Raw genomic sequence first — 19,627 nt, 5'->3', positions numbered from 1 at the left:
TTAGCCATCTAATTCAGAGGGCCCTTTAGTCATTAAAGTAACGTTTCAGGGGGAGTGATATACAGTGGTTAGGATGCTTACCTTAATTATGACCAACCCAGGTTCGATTCCCAGCATCGCATTAAGAGCCCCATGCCTGCTAGGAATAATTCCTGAGTGCAGAGCCAAGAGTAACCCCTGAGCACAATTGGGTGTGATCCAAAAGCCAAAAAAATAAAGCAACATTTCAAATGTACCCAGCACACAGCCACAGTCAGAAGATGGAAACAACCAACGTGCTCCCCATTCTCTGCATATCACTCACATGTCTGACTCCGTGTTCCGCCTTGCTGTTTGGACCTTCTGTTTCTGCTTCTGTTCATTTACTCTCCCATTACCTTCGCCTTATTCCATTTGTGATGTAAATACTCTCTTCTTCCCTGGCTTAGCATTTGACTTCTCACCCTGACTGCCCAGAGCTCTCTACTGTCAGAGCCTAATGCACTTATATTGGAGGTGAAGAAAGAGAAGCAGTTAGAAGATGGACACTGTTTTTGTATGTACCCTGGTAGTGGCATGACTGTGCACTGCTTTGCTGAACCCAACAGATCCTGTGTCTAGCATATATTTAGGCCTAGATGCCAAACTCTTTGCTACCAACTTGCTGTGTAGCCTTAGTTCTCTGAGCTCTTGTTTGCTAATCTTGTTTTGTTTTCGCTTCATCATCTTCCCCTTCCTTCACTGCTGTTAAGGCAATGACCCAAGGCCGCACCTTATGGCGGAGGTGCTCAGTAAGGTGTGCTCTACTTCATTGAGGCACATAAGTTATGGTTATGTTTACCATGGGTCATACAGTGCTCACCAGCAGTCATGACCCTGCCACAATCCTTGCTCACGTGTCATTTTTCAGCTGTAGTGTCCACCAAGGGTCACAGCCTTTGTGGTAATTTGCTTTGATAGGGACAAGGGTGATAGCATAGCAGATAGGGTGTTTGCCATACACACAGTCCACCCAGATTTGATCCCTGGCATCCCATATGATCCCCCAAGCCCTGCCAGGAATAATTTCTGAACACAGAGTCAGAGGTAACTCCTGAGCACTGCCAAGTGTGGTTCCCTTTTAAAAAAATTTTTGCTGATAGAGCCAGAGTGAAAACACAATAGATAGGGCATTTGCTTTACATGTAGCCAACTCAGGTTCAATCCCCAAAAATCCCATATGGTCCCTGACCCCACCCAAAATTCCTTAGCACCACTCAGTGTGGCCCAAGAACCAAGAAGGGGAAGGATTGCTGTGATGCCAGGGATCACATTCAGCAGAGTTGCCAGGCTCTTGCTTAGTGCATTGGTGACACCAGGAATTTGAACTTGGGACCAAACCCTTAGACAGCAGGCAATGTAAGCCTCTGCACTATGCTCCAGTCTTTAGAGACCATTACCATCTTGACAAGTAAGTCTGCCAACATTTGCACATTGGTTGGAATATGAGGGGATCTTTTGATACATATGTGCCAGGCAGAGGGTGGGAGGAACAGTGATAAGACTTTTGTGCCCACCTGAGTGTCTAGGATGTTTGTATGCAACTAAAACAAAACATTCAGGGGGCTTGAGCGATAGCACAGCAGTAGGGCATTTGTCTTGCATGAGGCCAACCCAAGATGAACCCATGTTCCATTCGCAACATCCCATAGGGTCCCGAGCCTACCAGGAGCAACTTCTGAGTGCGAGCCAGGAGTAACCTCTGACTGCTACCAGGTGTGACCCCAAACAAAAACAAACAAAAAATAAATAAAACAAAACACTCAAAGGGAGACATTTCCATGACCAGTTTTCTCACCTAGAAAGCCATTGTAGGTGGAGCAAAACATCTAAGTTTGAGAAGAAACTTAGCTTAATCCACCACTCCTCCCTTTTGGACCCACATTCCTGAGCACTTGGGTGGCATGAATGATGGCCATTAACTGTAGTTAATAATTAATCCCTAAAGAGCAAATGAGAAGTTCAGGAATGGGTGGAACCTAGACATCTTGGGAGGAATGCCTCCCTGGTCCCTACTTCCTTCTTAACCTCCCTCTCAGTAGGCCCAGGCATCCACCTCCTGAAAACAAGGGGGTGAGGCCCAGGACTGAGAAAAGGGGACAACCCAGTAAATGGCCCTCTCCTGGGTCCTAGGAGCCTATGAAGAGAACCAGAAAATCCAGTTACCCTTTTCCCTCCCCACCCACTCTCCCCCCCCCCAAAACACACCCTCATCTGTGTTGAGCTGAGTGGGGAAAGGAAACTAGCCCTGGAAACCAGGGCCAGTAGAGGTTCAAACACCTTTTCTGTCCCTCAGAGAAGTAGCCAGGATGAGAGACCAGCTGTGCTTCTTCCTTCTCTTGATCCTCCTTGGAATTTCTAAGGGAACAGGTGAGGATACAGGGGTCTCATGGCAAGAGGTAAGAGGGGAGCCAGTGATAAGAGGAACTTCGGGGGACAAAGTGATTCCCCCCACCCCCAGATCTCAGGAAGTCAGGCCTTGATGGCCAGGTTCTAAGCTCTACTTTTGAATCCTCAGGACCAGGAATAATTTTGCAACTGAAAATGAAAAACTCCCTTCTGGAAAATGTTTCCAACTCTCTGCAGTTACTTGAGAAGGTAAGCTTAAGAAGTGGGGAGGGAAAGCAGGGCTGTGTGCTTCTGGAGACCATGTGAGAGCCTTCTTACACTGTCCCCTAAATTTTCTCCCCTAGCTCTGCCACCTCCTTCACCTTCCATCCAGGGCCAACATCACCCTCCATCACTCGGGATCCCTGAAGGTAGTCTGTGGAATCTGAGAGCAATAAAAGACTGAACCCTGAAACCATATTGGTGGGGCAAAGTACAGAGGGGTGCCTGAGGCACAAGGCAGGTCTCACTATGAGTGACAATAAACTTGCTGAATCCAATAACATGAAATTGTGCTTTCATGAGCATATCACCAGAAGAAAAAGGAATTAGAGACCCTAACTCCCTGTTGTTAAGGCAAAGTCAGTCACAAACCAGAACAGTAGTGCAGAGGGTAGGGTATTTGCCTTGCATATCACAAATATACACTCAAATTGAGATCATCAGAACTAAAAAATGTGTTATCGCTTTCTTTGTTCCAGGCACTATGCTGACTCTGCCTGGAATATTTGAGATATTGCATCTCAAATATAAGATAATAAAAATCTAATGTGACAGATGAGGAAATGAAGCTGAAAACTAGGTCATTAACAGTAGAAGCAGACACCAGGTCAATGGTCTGATTTACAGGAAAGATTTTTTTTTTTACCACACCCAGTGATACTCAGGGATTACCCCTAGCTATGTGTTTAGAAATCACTCCTGGCTTGGGGGACTATATGTGACACCGGGGATAAAACCCAGATCAGTCCTGGGTCAACCACATGCAAGGTAAATGCTCTACCACTGCGCTATTGCGCTGGCCCCAAGATTGTAACTCCATCTCTCTGCTTCAGTTTTGAGACTGGGCTTCAGGCACTCCAGATAGGGATGCACCCGAAGATGGGCCCTAACAGATCAGGGGAAGTGATAGGTTGAGAGGCAGCTCAAGTGAGTAGAGGTTCTCATAGTGCCTAAAAGGAAAAAAAAAAAGACAGACAGAGTGAGACAAAGAGAAGAAAAATATCTGCCATAAAGGCAGAGAATGGGAGATAGGAGATGGGGGACATTAGTGGCTGGAAATGTGCAGTGAAGGGATGGTGTTGGAACATTGTATGACTGAAATTCAATCATTTTGGACACCTGGTAACTGTAGTAGCTCTGGCGCTGCTCCTTGAATGGTACTCAAGATACCATATGATGCCAAGAATTGAATCCATGGCTCCTATAAAGAATGTACTCTGGCACTTTCTGCTATATCCCCAACCCAGGAATGATTACAAGACTAGATTCTATCCAGAGGAAAACAAATAGAAAGAGGGTATACAACCCCCTGGTAAAAACCTTGAGGAGCTTCCTATCTGAAAGCCAACAAGGAACTTCTACAAAGTTCCACACTAGCACTTTTTAATACTACCCTCCATGACAACACTCATATTTGATTATCAGCCCTGACCAACCTGGTGGCCACATTTGAAATTCAAGGAACATATTACTTGAGGCAATTTGGCTCACAGCACCATATGGATCCCAGAGCATCAACATATACAGTCCTAGAGGCCCCCATCACCACCATGGGCCAAGCACTTCAATGAGGCCCAAGCCACAATTAGGCCAAATATCCCTAGGAGACCTTGGGCCTCCTGTGCACAGAAGTTTCACACACACACACAGCTCCTATCACTGAGGAACTGAATAGTTTCTTTCTTTACTGTAAAACTAGGATCAAATCCAGGCCTCTATTCTACCACTGGAGTTATATCCCCAGCCCAGTAACTGAGTGTTTACTTAACTTCTGTTATTTTAATGACAGCACAGTGTGTTGGGTGCTTACCTTATACCTGGCCAACACTGGTTCAATCCCCAGCAACCTATATAGCACCCCCCCCCCAAAGTCCCGCCAGGAGTAATCCAAGTGCAAAGCCAGGAGTAAGTCCTAAACACTGCCCGGTGTGGTCCCAAAACAAAAACAAAAACAAAAAATAAAGTCTGTTACTTTAAATGGCCATGAGGCTGCCATGCTAGCCAACATAGCCTGGGAGGCTGAGACTTCATCCCAACCAACAGCACCAGCCTGACTGCACCTTTCCCGTCTCCCTACACTCAATCCACTTTGGCTTTGCTCTGGCTCTTCCCTCTACCTGGGACATTTCCTAAATGCCCACATGGCTACTTCCTCTACCTCCTAAAATTTGTTTAAATTTCACTTTAACAATTTGTATTCAGACTCCTAACCAACACAATCTGTCTACACAAAAACACCTAGTTCCTTTACCTTCCCTCCCACCCCAAACCTGGCCCAGCATAGGTGACCTTGGATATAGTTCCTGACTTATAGTTCCTGACACCCCCTGCTGATATGAAAGTGCAAGGGCAGAGATATGCTTAATTCTTAGGTAAAGAGCCAAGTATCCAGAAAGATACCAGCACCTGCTGAACTGGGCGGGGATAAGGGGGCTCTCAGGGGAGGAAAAACATTTACCCCAGTCTCCTCCCTCATTGTGGGATGTAAATATGGTGCAGATCTTCAACCAGAGCTGGAATGAACATAGGAATGGCAGGAAGCCAAGATGTAAACAGGCGTGTCCCCAATTCTCGTGTTCTGTACCACTCTGCCCACATAAGGACATGTCCTTTCTATGTGAAGCCTAGTCACAGGAGCCAAAAAGAACCTTCCTCTAATTTATTGGTTTGAGTTCAAGATCACACTTTGGACCAATTCTTTTATTGTTTCTTTTACTCAAACTGAAGTACACCCACCTCATAACATTTTTCAAATGGTACCAGCCAGTGGCTGGTTCTTCTGCTGAGGGAAACAGGTCTCAACGAACAGCTGGTTGTTGAGTAGGTACCTCCCTCAGCTGGGCAGTGTGGCCCTAAATCTGCTCTCATATGTATATTGGGTTAAAGTCTCAATCCTCAGCACATCCCATACCCCACAGGCCTAAAGGAAGTCCTTTTTCCTCTTGATAGCCCTGGGTACAAGAGATATGACACAAAGAACTTGCAGAGACAGTCTCTGAAGTAGTGTGGGAATTCTTCACACAGTTCTTGAGTTCTGGCCATGGTGTCTGGCAGGGCCCTGCTCAACTCCTGTCCTTAATGGGCAGGCTCCCCACCCCAAAGCCCGCACTCCCTGTGGCCCAGAGCCACATGCCAAGAGGTAGCTAAAAGGCAGACCTCCCCCAGATCTAGTCTTGGGGAACAGCAATAAGGTAAAAGAATCACCCAAGGAAAAAGGAAGAAAAGGTTATTGTGCTGATGTGCCATCTGGTCTCCTCCTCCTTCCAAAACCTGCAGGAGGGAGGCTAAGGCAGGAATGCCTGCACTCAGAAACACCCAAGGGCGTCAGTCCTCAAGGGCACAATGACACAGCCAGTCTGTCTCATTTACAAAATGAGGAAGGAAGGACGCTGAAGCATCCTAGAATCTGGCAGCTGCCAGTTTGAGTCTGCAAAGCCCTGGGAGGAAGGATCACACCAGGGAAAAACAGGCAGCTGAAACTCAGGGCTCCTGGGAGTTGGGACATACAGCCAGCAGCTGCTGTAGGTGCAAGGCCGCCTGGTCCAGCTTCAACAGCTCCAACTGCAGGGAAAAAAGCTAGGTACAAAGAGAAGCAGGTGAGGCTCATGGCATGGGTCCCTACCACCCAAGTTCACTCCCGCAGAAAGGGTCTCCCAGCCTCACCCTCTGCTGCCTCTGAATCTCTGCCTCTTTCCCAGCTGGGTTTCGGGCTAGGAGCCCATCAAGCTGCTTCTGCAATTTGTGTCTCCGGGCAGCCAGCAGAGGGAGATGGGTCTGGGGATCTACCAGGCCCTGAGAAACAGAAGACATCTGATGCCCCCCACCCCAAATAGGGACCCCTCCTCACCTTAACACCCTTCCCCTCCTCCTGACATCTTTTCTCTATAGGGCCAATCAGCAGTACTCTGGAGCCATGTGGTATTGAAGATCAAACTAAGTCTTGTGCATGCTCAGCATGTGCTACAACATCCCTATCCCCAACCCCCAACCACCTTTATCCCCCTCCTACTATCGCCTGCTCACCTGCAGCTCCATGTACGCCTGAGCAGTAGCACTGAGTGGGGTCTGGGCCCAGCCAGAAGGAGGTGCTATGCCAGGGTCTAAGAACCCCACAGCCCCACAGTGCCCCAGTGTAGCCATGGGCTCCAGGAAGGTCTCGAAGAGGTGTTGCTCTCCAGGCTCAGAGCTCTGCAGCAGCACTGGGAAGGAAGGGGACAATGGCAGGGGTCAGGAATGGGAGGTGGCCGGAGGGAGGGCCTTCCCATCTGGCCCAGAGGGGCCTCCCTGCCCCCAATAGCCTGCCTGAACTCAGATCCACATCTCACCTCGGGGTCGGGCTTTGGTGAGCTGATAGGTGGCTCGCAGGGCCCTCAGTGCCTGCACAGCCTCCTGAACCCGGGAGAAGTGTCCTTCCAGCTTGGGCTGGTGCAAGTGCTCCTGAGAGGGGATGCAGAGCTGACAGTGGCTCCTAGAAGACCATCCTGCTACCAACTCACCTGGCACCCATCTATCCTGTCTCCTCAGGGCCACAAGTTGTGTCTCATTCACTTCACTCCCTCCACCACCTGCATGGTACATGACAAACACTAGGGCGCCATCTAAGATCTTAGATGATGAGCTGTTGGTGCCTGTGCATCTAGATCCTCTGACCAAAGATGACAAACAATTTAAAACTCACAAAGCCAAGTAAATAAAGAAATATAAGGGTCAGACACATGGTGCAAAGGGCTGAGCATGAGCTTTGTATGCAGGAAACCCACATGGTTCCCCAGAAGTGACACCAAACACAGAAACAGCTCCTAAGCACGACTGTGTGGTGTGTGATTCAGAAGCAAAAAGGGACCAAAATTAAATAGTTTTTTTAAAATAGTTTTAAATGACTTCTGGAGGAGTTTGGACATGTGTCCTTTAAAATTATTAAAACTTCAAAATAGGCCAGGCTGTGTCAAGCCGGCGCTCAATTCCAGCCCCGCTCCCCGGCCCTCCCCCACCTCACACTTTCATTACCTTCCCACCCCCCTCCACAGCTTCCTCTCCCTCCCAAAAAATAAAATAAAATAAAATAAAATAAAATAGGGCCAGAGAGATAGTATGGAGGTAGTGCATTTGCCTTGCATGCACAAGAACAGTGGTTCAAATCCCGACATCCCATATGGTCCCCCAAGTCTGCCAGGGGCAATTTCTGAGCATAAAGCCAGTAGTAACCCCTGACCTCTGCTGGGTGACCCAAAAAACAAAAAAAATTAAAATTAAAAATTAAAAATAAATAAATAAAACTTCAAAATACAGAAACTTTTAAGCTTTCCTATTACTAATCTCTAATCTTTACCACAGCCGTTGATATGCACTATTACCATCCCCAACAGTTAAAGATGAGGGAAACTGAGGTCTGGCCTCAAAGCTGCTAAGGTTCCGTCTACAGGTAGTAGTCAGATCAGACCCATGCTAACACCTATCATTGCCAAGCCCTGTAAGAACAATTCACCCCAGAAGCCCCCCAAAGATCCCACAGAAGCTAGGGATATACCACAGGGGTACACAGCATCCCTGCATTAATACCCGGCACCAATTAAAAAGACTCTACAGAGGGCAGAACAATAGTACAGCGGGTAGGAAGTAGTCTTGCATGTGGCTTATTCAGACTCGATCCCCAGTATCCAGTATCCAGTACCCCATATATTCCCCCAAACACCACAGAGCCAGGAGAAAGTTCTAAGCACCAACAAGTGTAGCCCCCAAAAAACCTTCTTTTTTTTTTTCTTTTTGGTTTTTGAGCCACACCCGGCAGTGCTCAAGGGTTACTCCTGGCTGTCTGCTCAGAAATAGCTTCTGGCAGGCATGGGGGACCATATGGGACACTGGGATTCGAACCAACCACCTTTGGTTCTGGATCGGCTGCTTGCAAGGCAAACACCGTTGTGCTATCTCTCCGCGCCACACACACACCCCCCCCCCCGCCAAAAAAAAATTTTACTTCTTAAAGTAAAATTCAAACTGATCCTGTCCACAGCCCCAGAGCATGAGTCCCTCAAGAGACCTCCCCACCCCCCACACATTCCTTACCAAGACTCCACGAACCCATGACTCACCAAACTGGAGGCACTAGGGTAGGGAGCAACACAGATGCTAGGGGCTGGGGAGCCACCAGGTCTGGGGGGCAGCCTTTGCCAGAGCTCTTCAGTCAGGAAGGGCATCAGTGGGGAAAGAAGGCGCAGAGCAATGTCAGCGCAGGAGAACAGGACCTGGGGAGGTTCTGTAGGGCGGGGACGACGCAGCAGCTCTGGCTTCACAGCTTCCTAGGGGGAAAGCCAGCAGGTCATGGCCCTGGTTGTGAGAACACACACTGCCCTATATGGGGGAAGGGGGTAAACACACGCAGGAGCCCCCAGTGTCTCTGATGCCTTCTGCTAACCAGGGGCATATGCTAGAACAGAAAGGAAATCAAGAGCAGGGCCACTCAGAGGTAGGCAAAAAAGAAAATGTCCAGGAAGGATTGTGTAGTTCTGAAAGACACTGAATTTGTTTGTTTTTAAATCAAAAATAACAAAATTACTGAAGAGTTGAGAAGCAGTGATATAAGCCAGCAGTCCTAGGCCAGCAGCAAGAGCACCTGGGCCAAGGAATGAAAACATGTATGTGCGCATTTAACCCACATATACACACACCACACACACACATATTCTCTCCGCCCCCCCCCCCAACCAACTTTACTACCTAGCTCCCAGTCTGCCAAGTTACCAGGGTTTGATTTGGTGGTTACAGGACCTGAAAGAAAAGGCCTCTTCCACCCCAACACCCTTCTACCACTTTCCCTCCAACCCCATGGCAGGGAGATGGGCAGGGAAGTGCCAAGGCTACATCAGAGACCACCCTAGAGACTCCATCTTCCTGCCGCAACAATCAGGAGTGTTTCAGATCCCTGGGCCACTGGACTGAATCAAGGCGCTGGGGGGGTGGGGTGGGGGGAGTCTCCCTCACCAAGTAGACATCACAGAGATTGTGCAGCCAGAAGTGGTGCAAGGCATGGGTAACATGCGACAGCTCCCGGCTGCGGAAGCCTCGCTCACATTCCAGGGCAGTGTGTGCGAGGCGACTCAGGATCCAGGAATCCATGGGGGACGAAGGGGCCAGCTGCAGGCAGAAGGGACTTTATAGAACAGGGCCTGTCTGGCCCACAGTGCTCTGCCTTTCCTCCTAGAGGCGGCCTTCCACCCTTCCAACACTGCCCACCCTCATCTCTCACCTCTTCTAAAGCCTGGGGCACGAATTTCTCCCCTAGGGCATTGAGGATAAAGCGCAGTGCATTCCAGATCTTGTTGCAGAAATGTCTAGAGCTGAGGACCTCAGAGACAGACAGGTGCAAGTCGCCCCCTGGAGGTGCATATTGAAAATGCAAGTTGACAGCAGGGAAGGAGCTTATGGGCATCTGTGCTCCAGCCCCAGCACAAGAGCTCTGTGTCAACACCTCCCTCACCCCAACCTACCAAGGGCTCCATGGGAGCACAGGGCAAATCTCAGGGCATCTGTCCCGCACTCAGGTATCCCTTGAGGAAATTCCTTTCTCTGTAACAGAGGGAGGTCAGAAGAGGCCATGAGGCCCGGGCCTGGTGACAGAGGAAGCCAGGGTCCGAGTGACAGTGGGGCTCACCTGTGCTGTGGCTGCAAGCGCCAATTCCACAGGGTCCAAGTTCCCATCCTGCAGCTTTCCCTGCAGTACCTATTTGGGTGATCAATGGCTCTGTCAAGGGGCTCGTCCCTCCCATCTAGTCCTCTCCTTGGGATCCCCACTCTCCCCAAACCCTAACCCTCACCAGCCTTTCATCTGACCTGTAGCTCCACCCCACTGATGATGTCCCGTGGGTCCAACACATTCCCCAGAGACTTGCTCATCTTCCGGCCCTGCCTATCCCGAACCATGGAGTGAAGAAGCACCTGGAAGTGAAAAGGGAGACAATGGAGAGGGCTTGGAGTCATGATCCTCCACGCCTTAAAAACCAAGGTGGAAAGGGAGTTGGGAAAGAGGAGCCAGGATCAGGGACCCCACTGCACAGGAGTTTAGAGCAGAGGCCAACTTTGGGGCAACTGTTACCTTGTTGAAGGGGAGCTGCCCAGTGAGCTGGGTCCCCAACATGACCATGCGGCCCACCCAGAAGAACAGGAGGTCACTGCCCGTTTCCAAAAGTGACAAGGGGTAGAAACGAGAAAGGTCTTGCGTCTAGAGAAGAGAGAGAAAAAGTGTCCCAGGCCCAAGGCTGGAGACTATTCCTAAAACTCAGGAGGTCCAGACTTTCTCATGCCCCATCTCCCCCTCTTCCTCTCAACCCACCTCACCTCTTGGGGCCAGCCCAAAGCAGAAAAGGGAAAAAGAGCAGAGGAGAACCAGGTGTCCAGGACATCAGGGTCTGGGAAACAGACGAACTGGAAATCAGGAATCTCAGTCCACTGCTGCCCTCCTTTCCAGCCTGCTGCCCCCACCTAGCCCTCACTGGAAAGGTCAGGCCTAACACCCCTTTCCCAGCATTCATGCCCCTTCCTCTTCTGGTCAGCACCTGGGCACCTTCCCTGCTCTCCACTCCTGAGGCACTCACCTCTCTCCAGTGTTAGCTCTGCCGCTGGCCTTCCTGTTAGCTCCGCAGCTACTTCTCTGGCTTCAGCTTCTGTCCTCCCAACCACCCAACACTCCTCCATGTCACCCTGTGGAGGAGAAGAAGGGGTGGGGAGGGAAGACTAAGATGTCCCAAAGTCGTTTTCAGGTTTCATTGGGGTGGGAAGGTGGGCTCTCTGGTGGCTATATGAAGAAATACAGACTCAAGCTGATAAGAATCAAGAATTCTGGAGCTGAGACTGTAGTAGGAAACCCCAAGATTGTGCTCTGGCTCTTCCCCCACATACTCGGTGTCTCTTCATATCCCCTGACCAACCTCCATGGGCTCCTGCACCACCAAGTAGGCTGGAATCTGATGACCCCACCATAACTGCCGGGAGACACACCAATCCCTGTGGAGAGGACATGAGTGACTTCTCATCATCCCTGAGAAGGAGGGCCCCCTCCCCATCACCATGAATGCAACCCACCCCTTACCCAATGTGGGAAAACCAGTGCTGCCAGTTCTTCTGGTGGAAGGGTGGGTTGAGCTCCAGGTCCGCTGACTCCACAGCCTAAAGGAAAGGACTTTGGTAAGTACTTCCCTGTCTGCCTGGGCACCCCCTCCCAGACCTGTTAGTTTTTGACTCTTAGGGCATCCCAAACCTTCTAGGAAGATTCTGAGCCAGAGTGAGGATGCCAGGGGTCTCAGTCTCCTCAGATGCATACTTGAAGGTCCTACAAGACCCTCCATTCTCTCTGTTCTTCATCTCCAATCAGAGTACCCACCCCACAGACCCAACCCTTCCTCCCTACAGCCTCACCTTGGCAGCACGAGCCCCCATTTCCTGGCAGCGCACAAACCACTGGCTCTTCAGTAGGTATTCCACCACGTCCCCTGAACGGCTAAAAGGAAGTAGGGTGAGGCCAGTGCCCTAAGACCAGTGCCTTCACCCAGGGACACAGAACCCTACACTTTGTGCTTGGCCTTCGGCATGGAGAGGACAGCCACAAATCCACACCAAACTGAGGCAGGTAAAGTGGGGGGTGGCAGAGCCCTTCTACCATCATTCCTAAACCTCATCCACTCCCTTCTGGGGAGGACGGTTAAAAAGCAGGTTGGTGGGGGCCGGAGAGATAGCACAGCGGTAGCGCGTTTGCCTTGCAAGCGCTGACCCAGGACCAATGGTGGTTCGAATCCCGGCTCCCATATGGTCCCCCGTGCCTGCCAGGAATGATTTCTGAGCAGAGAGCCAGGAGTAACCCCTGAGCATCGCCAGGTATGGCCCCCCCAAAAATGGGGGGTTGGTTACCTGCAAATGGGCAGTATCATGGGGTGGTTCTGGACACCTCTGTACAAGCCCTGCTCCCTGAGTGCAGATATAATCTTTTCTCGGGCCACAAACCGGTGAAGGCCCTGGGAAAAAAGGCAAGAATGAAGGCTAGAGACCCAGGAAACAAGAATGGAAATGGGGAGAAGACAGAGGGCACCCTTGAAGGAGGGAGAAGTGGCAGCACCTGTAGCCAGTCCCCACAGAGGGAGGTCATGGTTCCATCCTCTGAAATGATGCTCAGAGGGTTCAAGCAGTGGCGGGCTCCCAGCTCTGCATCAGCAGGGCTGTGAGCTGGAGTCACCTTCACAGCCCCTGGGGGGAACAGAATCTTGGTGAGCATTGAACCCCAATCTTGACTTTTTCTGTTCCAGAAACTGCTCACAACCTATACCCCAATGTACCTTCTGATTTCTATATGCTCAACTCAATCTCCTTGGTCCTCAACCACCTTCCCACTTTCTTCTTCCCCTCCTCCAGAACCCCCAGCTTCCTCTCCCTCCCTGATATCCACTCACCCGTGCCCAGGTGGGGCTGAACAGAAGAATCTGTGATGAGGGGGAGAAGCCGTCCAGTCAAAGGGTGACGAAGTTGTCGCCCATGTAGATGCTAAGGGAAGGAAGAAGAATGATTGGCAGGCACGAGAGGCCAGGGGTGGGGGTTGTTGGGCATAAGAACCTGGCAGAGGGGGCTGGAGCCATGGCACAAGCAAGAGGACATCTGCCTTGCACAAGCTAATGTAGGATGGGCTGCAGTTCGATCCCCCACCCCCCGGCATCACATATGGTCCCCCAAACCAGGAGCGATTTTTGAGCACTAGCCAGGAATAACCCCTGAGTGTCACTGGGTGTAGCCCAAAAACCAAAAAAGAAAAATGAACCTGGCAGAAAGGGGGGACTCCGGAAGGGAAAGAGCCAGAGTCAGTGAGCAAACTTGCTCTTAAAGGGTTCAAAGCATAATTTTTTTTTTTTTTTTGGTTTTTGGGCCACACCCGGCGGTGCTCAAGGGTTACTCCTGGCTGTCTGCTCAGAAATAGCTCCTGGCAGGCACGGAGGACCATATGGGACACTGGGATTCGAACCAACCACCTTTGGTCCTGAATCAGCTGCTTGCAAGGCAAATGCCGCTGTACTATCTCTTCGGGCCCAGCATAAATATTTTAAGCTTTGCAGGGCAAAAGGGAAACTGCAGCTTTATATAATGGCTCCACTTCCTTAACACAACCAAGATAATACATCAATGGCTGTGTGGCTTATTTAAAGACACATAATTAAGGGGGGGGTGCATTTGACCCCCAGCCACAGCTCTTCAACCCCAAGCTGAAAAGAAGTGTAATGTGTGAAGGAGTGAATGAAAAACGTAGAGAGCTGAGAGGAAAGAAACCTTAGGAACAAGAAGCAGGCTCGGAAGGGAAGAGCCTGGCACCCTAAAAGGAGAAAGGAGAAATCTTGGGTGCGAAGGGCAAGCAGCAGTGAGGCAGGGTGCTACCGTGTAACGGGTATCAGCAGAATGGACAGCCACAGCCACATCTCCAGGCAATGTCTCTGGTCTTGTGGTTCCTACCACAACCTCTGCGTCTAGAACAAAGTTCAAGCACAAGAAATTAGTTGTTGCCCTGGTTCCTCACTCTCAACATTGCTAAAGCCAAGAGTGCTGAGAGAGAAAATGGGTGACAGTCTGTGGAACAGTTCTCTGGAGAAACTAGAGAAAATTCAGATCGGTATCTATGGTAGCTTGGATTGTCCATATACAAGGTACTGTCCAGTGCTAAGAACTCCTCTCTTACTTGCAATAGCACTAATAGAATTAAGGCTGTGTGTGGGCACTGGGTTCTCTCCTACAAATGCTGTACACCAGGGGTCTCAAACTCAATTTACCTGGGGGCCACAGGAGGCAAAGTCGGGGTGAGGCAGGGCAGCATAAGGGATTTCGCTAACCAAATATTCGCAATAAAAAATCGCATTAGTAAGAAAAAAAAATCACAAAAAATCGCATTAAACATTTGCATACCCCGAATGGAACTGCTTGGGGTATGTGAATGTTTAATGCGATTTTTTTCTTACTAATGTGATTTTTATTGTGATTATTCGGTAAGCGAATAATCGCGAATACTGCGATATTTGAAGGCCAGCCGCGGGCCACAAAATGTTGTGTGGAGGGCCTCGAGTTTGAGACCCCTGCTGTACACATTAGAGGACTTCAGAACACACTCAAGAACTGACCTTCAGAGTAATAGCCTCCTACAGAACTACAGCAAATTCCCAAAGGGCAGCAAGTATGGCACTTTTCTTACATGGCCCAGAGTACACAGGGTAGGTCCCTACAAAATGCCACCACCAACAAACAAGACTCCTGATGTCCCTCCGACAAGCTCCCATGGGAAATAGGAAATGGCTTGTGGGGGAGAGGAGACAATGGGGAAGCCAAAGGACTGGCTGGAGAATAAGGAGAAGCAGAATTATGCAGAAAACTCAAAGACATCCCTCACCAGGCTCTCCATCCACAGGAAAGGCCACGGAAAAAAGGAGGCCAAAAGTCACAGGGCTGGGGCAGCCAGGCACACGGAGCTCTGTGCGGCCTGACAGAGGCCGGTTCTCTACCTGAAAGCAATCAAGAAGTCAAGTCAGAGAACTTTTTGTAAGACTACACCAGGCCCACCTCTCCACTCACTCAGCCACCAGGCCAGGGGCATGAGAGCCATATTCCCCAACCCCCACCTGCACAGTTACAAATCTACAAGCTTTCCAACCACATAAAAACATGACAAGTACCTCCATGAGTTCTCTCAAAACCCTGGTAAATAAATAATTCTATCATTCCCAACTAAGTCAGAATTTTATAGCCTGAGAGTCTGCCAGATCAGCACCTAGCTGCAAACCCAGCTCCAGAGAAAGACCTTTCATTCAGCCCCAACTCATACCCCTCCTCCTCGCTCTCTCCCTTCCTCCTCACCTCAATATCTGAAATGGCTGATCTTAAAGCACATGACCAGTTGACAAGCTGCCGGCTCCGATACAATAACCCTGCCTCATAGAGTCGCACGAAAGCTTCAGTCACTGCTGCTGAGGAGCCCTAGAACAACTTGAGTGTCCATATCCGACAGTTCCTTCTCAGCCCATCACCCCACAGGGACTCACGCATTCCACCTTCATAAATTAAGCCACTTCCCAGCAGGAGTCTCTCAACACCTCCCTGACACCTCAGGGATCAAGGGGCACTTACAGCATCCATAGTGAAACACTCTCGGCCCCAGTCAAGGGAGGCCCCCAGAGCACGGAGTTGCTTGCAGATCTCTCCACCTTTCCTAGACCCAGAGAGCTTTGATCAGCAAACAAGTCCTAAGCATCTATTCCAATCTCAGTGATAGCCCCACAGTAGTGGGTGCTAGAGTGGTGGGTCGTGATCTGGCCTCCAGAATTCTGCTAATAGAAACATACACACCAACCCCGAAAAGTGTTTCCTGTAACACTGAAAAAAGTAAAAAGCTCTAAGTAACAGAGGAGGTGGTGACCAAATGTAGGAAGCTAAAATAAAGATTTACAGAGAAGTTGGTATGTGACTACAGACCTGAAAGACGAGGATAACTTAAAGCAAATGAAAAGAGGGACTAAGTATGAGAGATGATGAAATTTAAGAAAGGGAAACTTGGAGAAGTGGGAAAATATACATGTGTGTATATTCACATACAAGCACACAGATATATGTCCACTTCCTATTGAGCTGTGCTTTAATTGTGCTTTCCAGATACTACATATTTCACAAGATCCTCCATCAGCATAAAGATTATAATTCACTGAAGACTCACATAATGGTGAGTCTAAAAAAGTTTTTTAGCAATACAATATTCTTAGTCAGGTACATTATTCATTTAGAATGTTATTGTACATACAATAGACTACAGTAGAGTACAAACATTATTTTTTTGTTCAGGGCCACACCCAGTGATGCTTAGTTACTCCTGGCTCTGTCTCAGGAACCACTCCTGGTGGACTTAAGGGACCTATGAGATGCCAGGGATTGAAACCATATGTATTCATATGTATGTCTTCTGCCATTTTTACTTTGTACATATGTGTACAACTTGTACATATCTGTACAGTGCTGTGTACAAAGCCAGGCGCTGTACTATCTCTCTCCAGCCCCTAAACAATACTTTGCTATGCACTAGGAAATCAAAATTTTCCTGTGCCTTGCTTTAATATAGTATTTGCTCTATTGTGATCCATTGGAAACAAATGCACAGTAAATCTGAAGGGTGTCTGTATCTATAAATCTATAGACATAAATACACACATGAAACATATAAACACAAAGTCTGGAGACACCACCAAATGTGAAAGGGTTTTAGGAATTACCCCAAGAGCAGTAGGGGCTGGACAGGAAGACCCTCAGCTAAGGTGGGAAGCAAGGTCCAACCCTACCCTCATACTCACTCTTCCTTCCACTTCCACACCTCCTGAAGGAAGTCTTCTCGGCTTAGCTCGTGTCTCCTGACTCCTCTCTCCTTCCACAATTTTTTCTCAACCACTGCCTATTAGAGGGCAAGTGAACAAAGACTCAAGTTGCCCAGACATCTACCCCAAGAGTATGAAAACATGAATTCAAAAGATATGCGCATTCCTATGTTCGTTATCGTGTTTCCAAGGAAAGTCAGGTTTCCAGGATCTGGAAACAAGCCAAGAGCTCAAGAACAGATGAAAGGATAAAGTATATATACTTTACTACTTACTTTAACTCCTTACTCAGCTATAAGATGAAATTCTGCGATTTGCTACCACGTGGATATGACTACAGAGTATTTTGCTAAGCAGAGTGAGGACAAATATCAAACGATCTCACTCATAAGTGAAATACAAAGAAATACAGTAAGGGAATAAACAATGGTCAAAGGTAGGAGCTAGAGCAACAACACAATGGTAGAGCATTTGCCTTGCATGTGCTCAACCCTGGACGGACCTGGTTTGATTCCCAGCATCCCGTATGGTCCCCCAAGCCTATTTCAGAGCACAGAGCCAGGAGTAACCCCTGAGTCACCACCAGATGTGACCCAAAAAACCAAAACCAAAACCCATCTCCCCCCCCAAAAAAAAGGTAGTAGACCCTGAGTTTGAAAAAAGGCTGGATGTTTTGTATGTGGAAAATATGAGTTTGATCCCCAGCACTGCATGGTATCCAGAGAATAGTTCCTAAACATTGCTGAGTATTGGGTCCTCACCCACCAAAGAAGAACCGAGTTTACTAATGAGAAGGGACATATAGGAAGTGGTGGAGAGATAAGATACTGGCACTCTGGTAGTGGTATAGCACTGCATCTCTGAAACATCATCCATCCCTGAAACATCAATCCTTAAAAAAATAATAAAGTAAAAACTGACAAAGAGAAGGAAAGAAACCCCTTTTGGAAAATATCTTTTTCACCCAAAAAAAGGTAAAAAAAAAAAAAATGGCAAAAGACATACTTGGGTAGCAATTCCTGCATGGTCTGAGCCAGGGACCCACAGGACCTGATCCCCACGCATGCGATGCCTGCAAAAGAAATACTTTTAACTTCACCCTCTGAACTTCCAAGTTCTATCCTCCCTCCTTCCCAGACCTCACCATCGCACGAGAGCGTCCTGTATGGCCACTGTGAGTGCATGTCCGATGTGCAGGGAGCCTGTGACATTGGGAGGTGGGATACACATAGAAAAGGTCTCCCCGGTGGCCTGGGGCAATCTGGCCTAAAATAGTGGGAAAAAGTCAAAAGGACAAGCATGAAGTAGGTGTTTCCTTGGAAAACAGCACCCTCTGGTGCCTCCAAAGCAGAAAGGAGTCTGGCAAGCTCTGCCCACCAGCCTCACAGGTTATGTATATTCTACAATGAGAAATGAGGGATTTCAATGAGAAATCCTCGGACCCTGGCCTACCAGGTACTTACCTGATACTCGGGTTTGAAGAAGCCTTCTCGTACCCACCAAGGGTACCAGGCCGCCTCAACATAGCGGGGACTGTATGCAGGAGGTAGAGGCTGGGCGACATCTGTGGAGGCACAGGAGAGTCCTACAGCTCCTCAACTGTTCTCTGGCTGCATTTCAGCAGACCAGATGCTCAGCAAAAATGTAAGGAACAAAACCTTCAAGTTCTGGTTACCTTTCTTTTCACCATATTCTGTGGGAATTTCATACAATACGATCTCCTTGGGAGTCCAGGCCTTATTGGATTCTGCAGGGGGCTGGGGAGAGGAGGAATCAAAAGTGGGGGTGGCAATACCCTGTGTAATCCAAACGAGCTTTTTAGAACCCCCCCCCATCCCTCTACCTTGCTTTCCCTGGACAGCCCAGCTTCCAGTGCCGCCTGTTTCTCTCGCAGGCGCTTCTGCTTGGCTTCCCGGTTCTTCCTGGAGCTGGGGGACCCAGAGGGTTCTGACTTGGTAGACAGGGGCTGCGACCTTTGGAAGTCCCGTGAGGCCCTTAGTCCCCAGAAAGGTGGTCGAAGAGGGGCCAGAGGCAAACGAGGCATCGGGAGTGCTTGGAAGGGGGCCAACATCAGTTCCTGACAGAACACAGAAGCACATGGGGGGAGTGGAGGGTCACACCCCAACCTTTACTTTCAGCCCCACGCATGTCATTCAAAGTCCTATGCAGGCCCATAGAGTGGCCTGCAAGCGTAGGCCCTGGAGCCTGGGAAACCAGCGCTTTTCAGGGGCAGGCAGGCCTCGGGGGTGTCTAGCCCTCAACGTGGAAGTACCTGCGACCTAGGGGCGCCAGCTGGCACACGGAAGGGGAAGTGAGGTTGCAGGGACCAGAAGTGACATGCATGACGGTGAGCCCAAGAGTTGGCAGTCTGGCCGGTTTCCTAGTTCCCACACGGTCCTCGGCCCTGCACCGCCAAACCTTCTCTTCTTTCCGCCCAGCCACTGCGCCTCCCAGACACCGCCCGGCGCGGGCTCACCAGGTGAGCCCGCCGCTGCTACCCCGAGGGGGACCCGCGCGGCGACTGCAGGGCCCGGTGGTGGGACCCGAGAGCAACAACCCGGACCGTGAGCCGCCAGGAAATGCGCATGCGCAGCAGCGGACACGGCTCCGCCCCCCGCCAGAAGGTGTGG

At 49.5% G+C, this 19,627-nt stretch overlaps 1 protein-coding gene across 1 annotated transcript; it reads right to left on the bottom strand.

Annotated features, from left to right (window-relative positions):
* Positions 1-5,273: 5,273 nt before the first annotated feature.
* VARS2 (valyl-tRNA synthetase 2, mitochondrial) lies at positions 5,274-19,560 on the bottom strand. Its single transcript, XM_049765324.1, has 30 exons — positions 19,474-19,560; positions 18,841-19,074; positions 18,673-18,754; positions 18,461-18,561; positions 18,142-18,263; positions 18,003-18,069; positions 16,977-17,074; positions 15,766-15,847; positions 15,496-15,615; positions 15,032-15,143; positions 14,032-14,120; positions 13,062-13,152; positions 12,731-12,858; positions 12,526-12,629; positions 12,037-12,118; positions 11,711-11,787; positions 11,550-11,625; positions 11,217-11,322; positions 10,960-11,030; positions 10,718-10,843; positions 10,456-10,560; positions 10,277-10,345; positions 10,113-10,191; positions 9,872-9,999; positions 9,607-9,759; positions 8,718-8,924; positions 6,954-7,065; positions 6,652-6,827; positions 6,292-6,420; positions 5,274-6,204 (listed from the first exon to the last, which is right to left on the bottom strand). Exons 2-30 carry the CDS (start codon positions 19,066-19,068, stop codon positions 6,109-6,111), a joined length of 3,216 nt encoding a protein of 1,071 aa, XP_049621281.1. The 5' UTR covers positions 19,069-19,074; positions 19,474-19,560; the 3' UTR covers positions 5,274-6,108.
* Positions 19,561-19,627: the final 67 nt, after the last annotated feature.

This window comes from Suncus etruscus, chromosome 18 (genome assembly GCF_024139225.1).
Source record: "Suncus etruscus isolate mSunEtr1 chromosome 18, mSunEtr1.pri.cur, whole genome shotgun sequence".
Taxonomy (NCBI): domain Eukaryota; kingdom Metazoa; phylum Chordata; class Mammalia; order Eulipotyphla; family Soricidae; genus Suncus; species Suncus etruscus.
This window is presented reverse-complemented; position numbering and strand designations above follow the sequence as displayed.

Excerpts from the sequence above, each read along its gene's own strand:
- VARS2 (XM_049765324.1), bottom strand. The coding sequence starts at position 19,068 with ATGTTGGCCCCCTTCCAAGCACTCCCGATGCCTCGTTTGCCTCTGGCC. Across the intron at positions 18,562-18,672 it reads AGAATATGGTGAAAAGAAAG|ATGTCGCCCAGCCTCTACCT; the intron begins GTAACCAGAACT and ends GTGCCTCCACAG. Across the intron at positions 9,760-9,871 it reads TGCCCCAGGCTTTAGAAGAG|CTGGCCCCTTCGTCCCCCAT; the intron begins GTGAGAGATGAG and ends TTCTGCCTGCAG.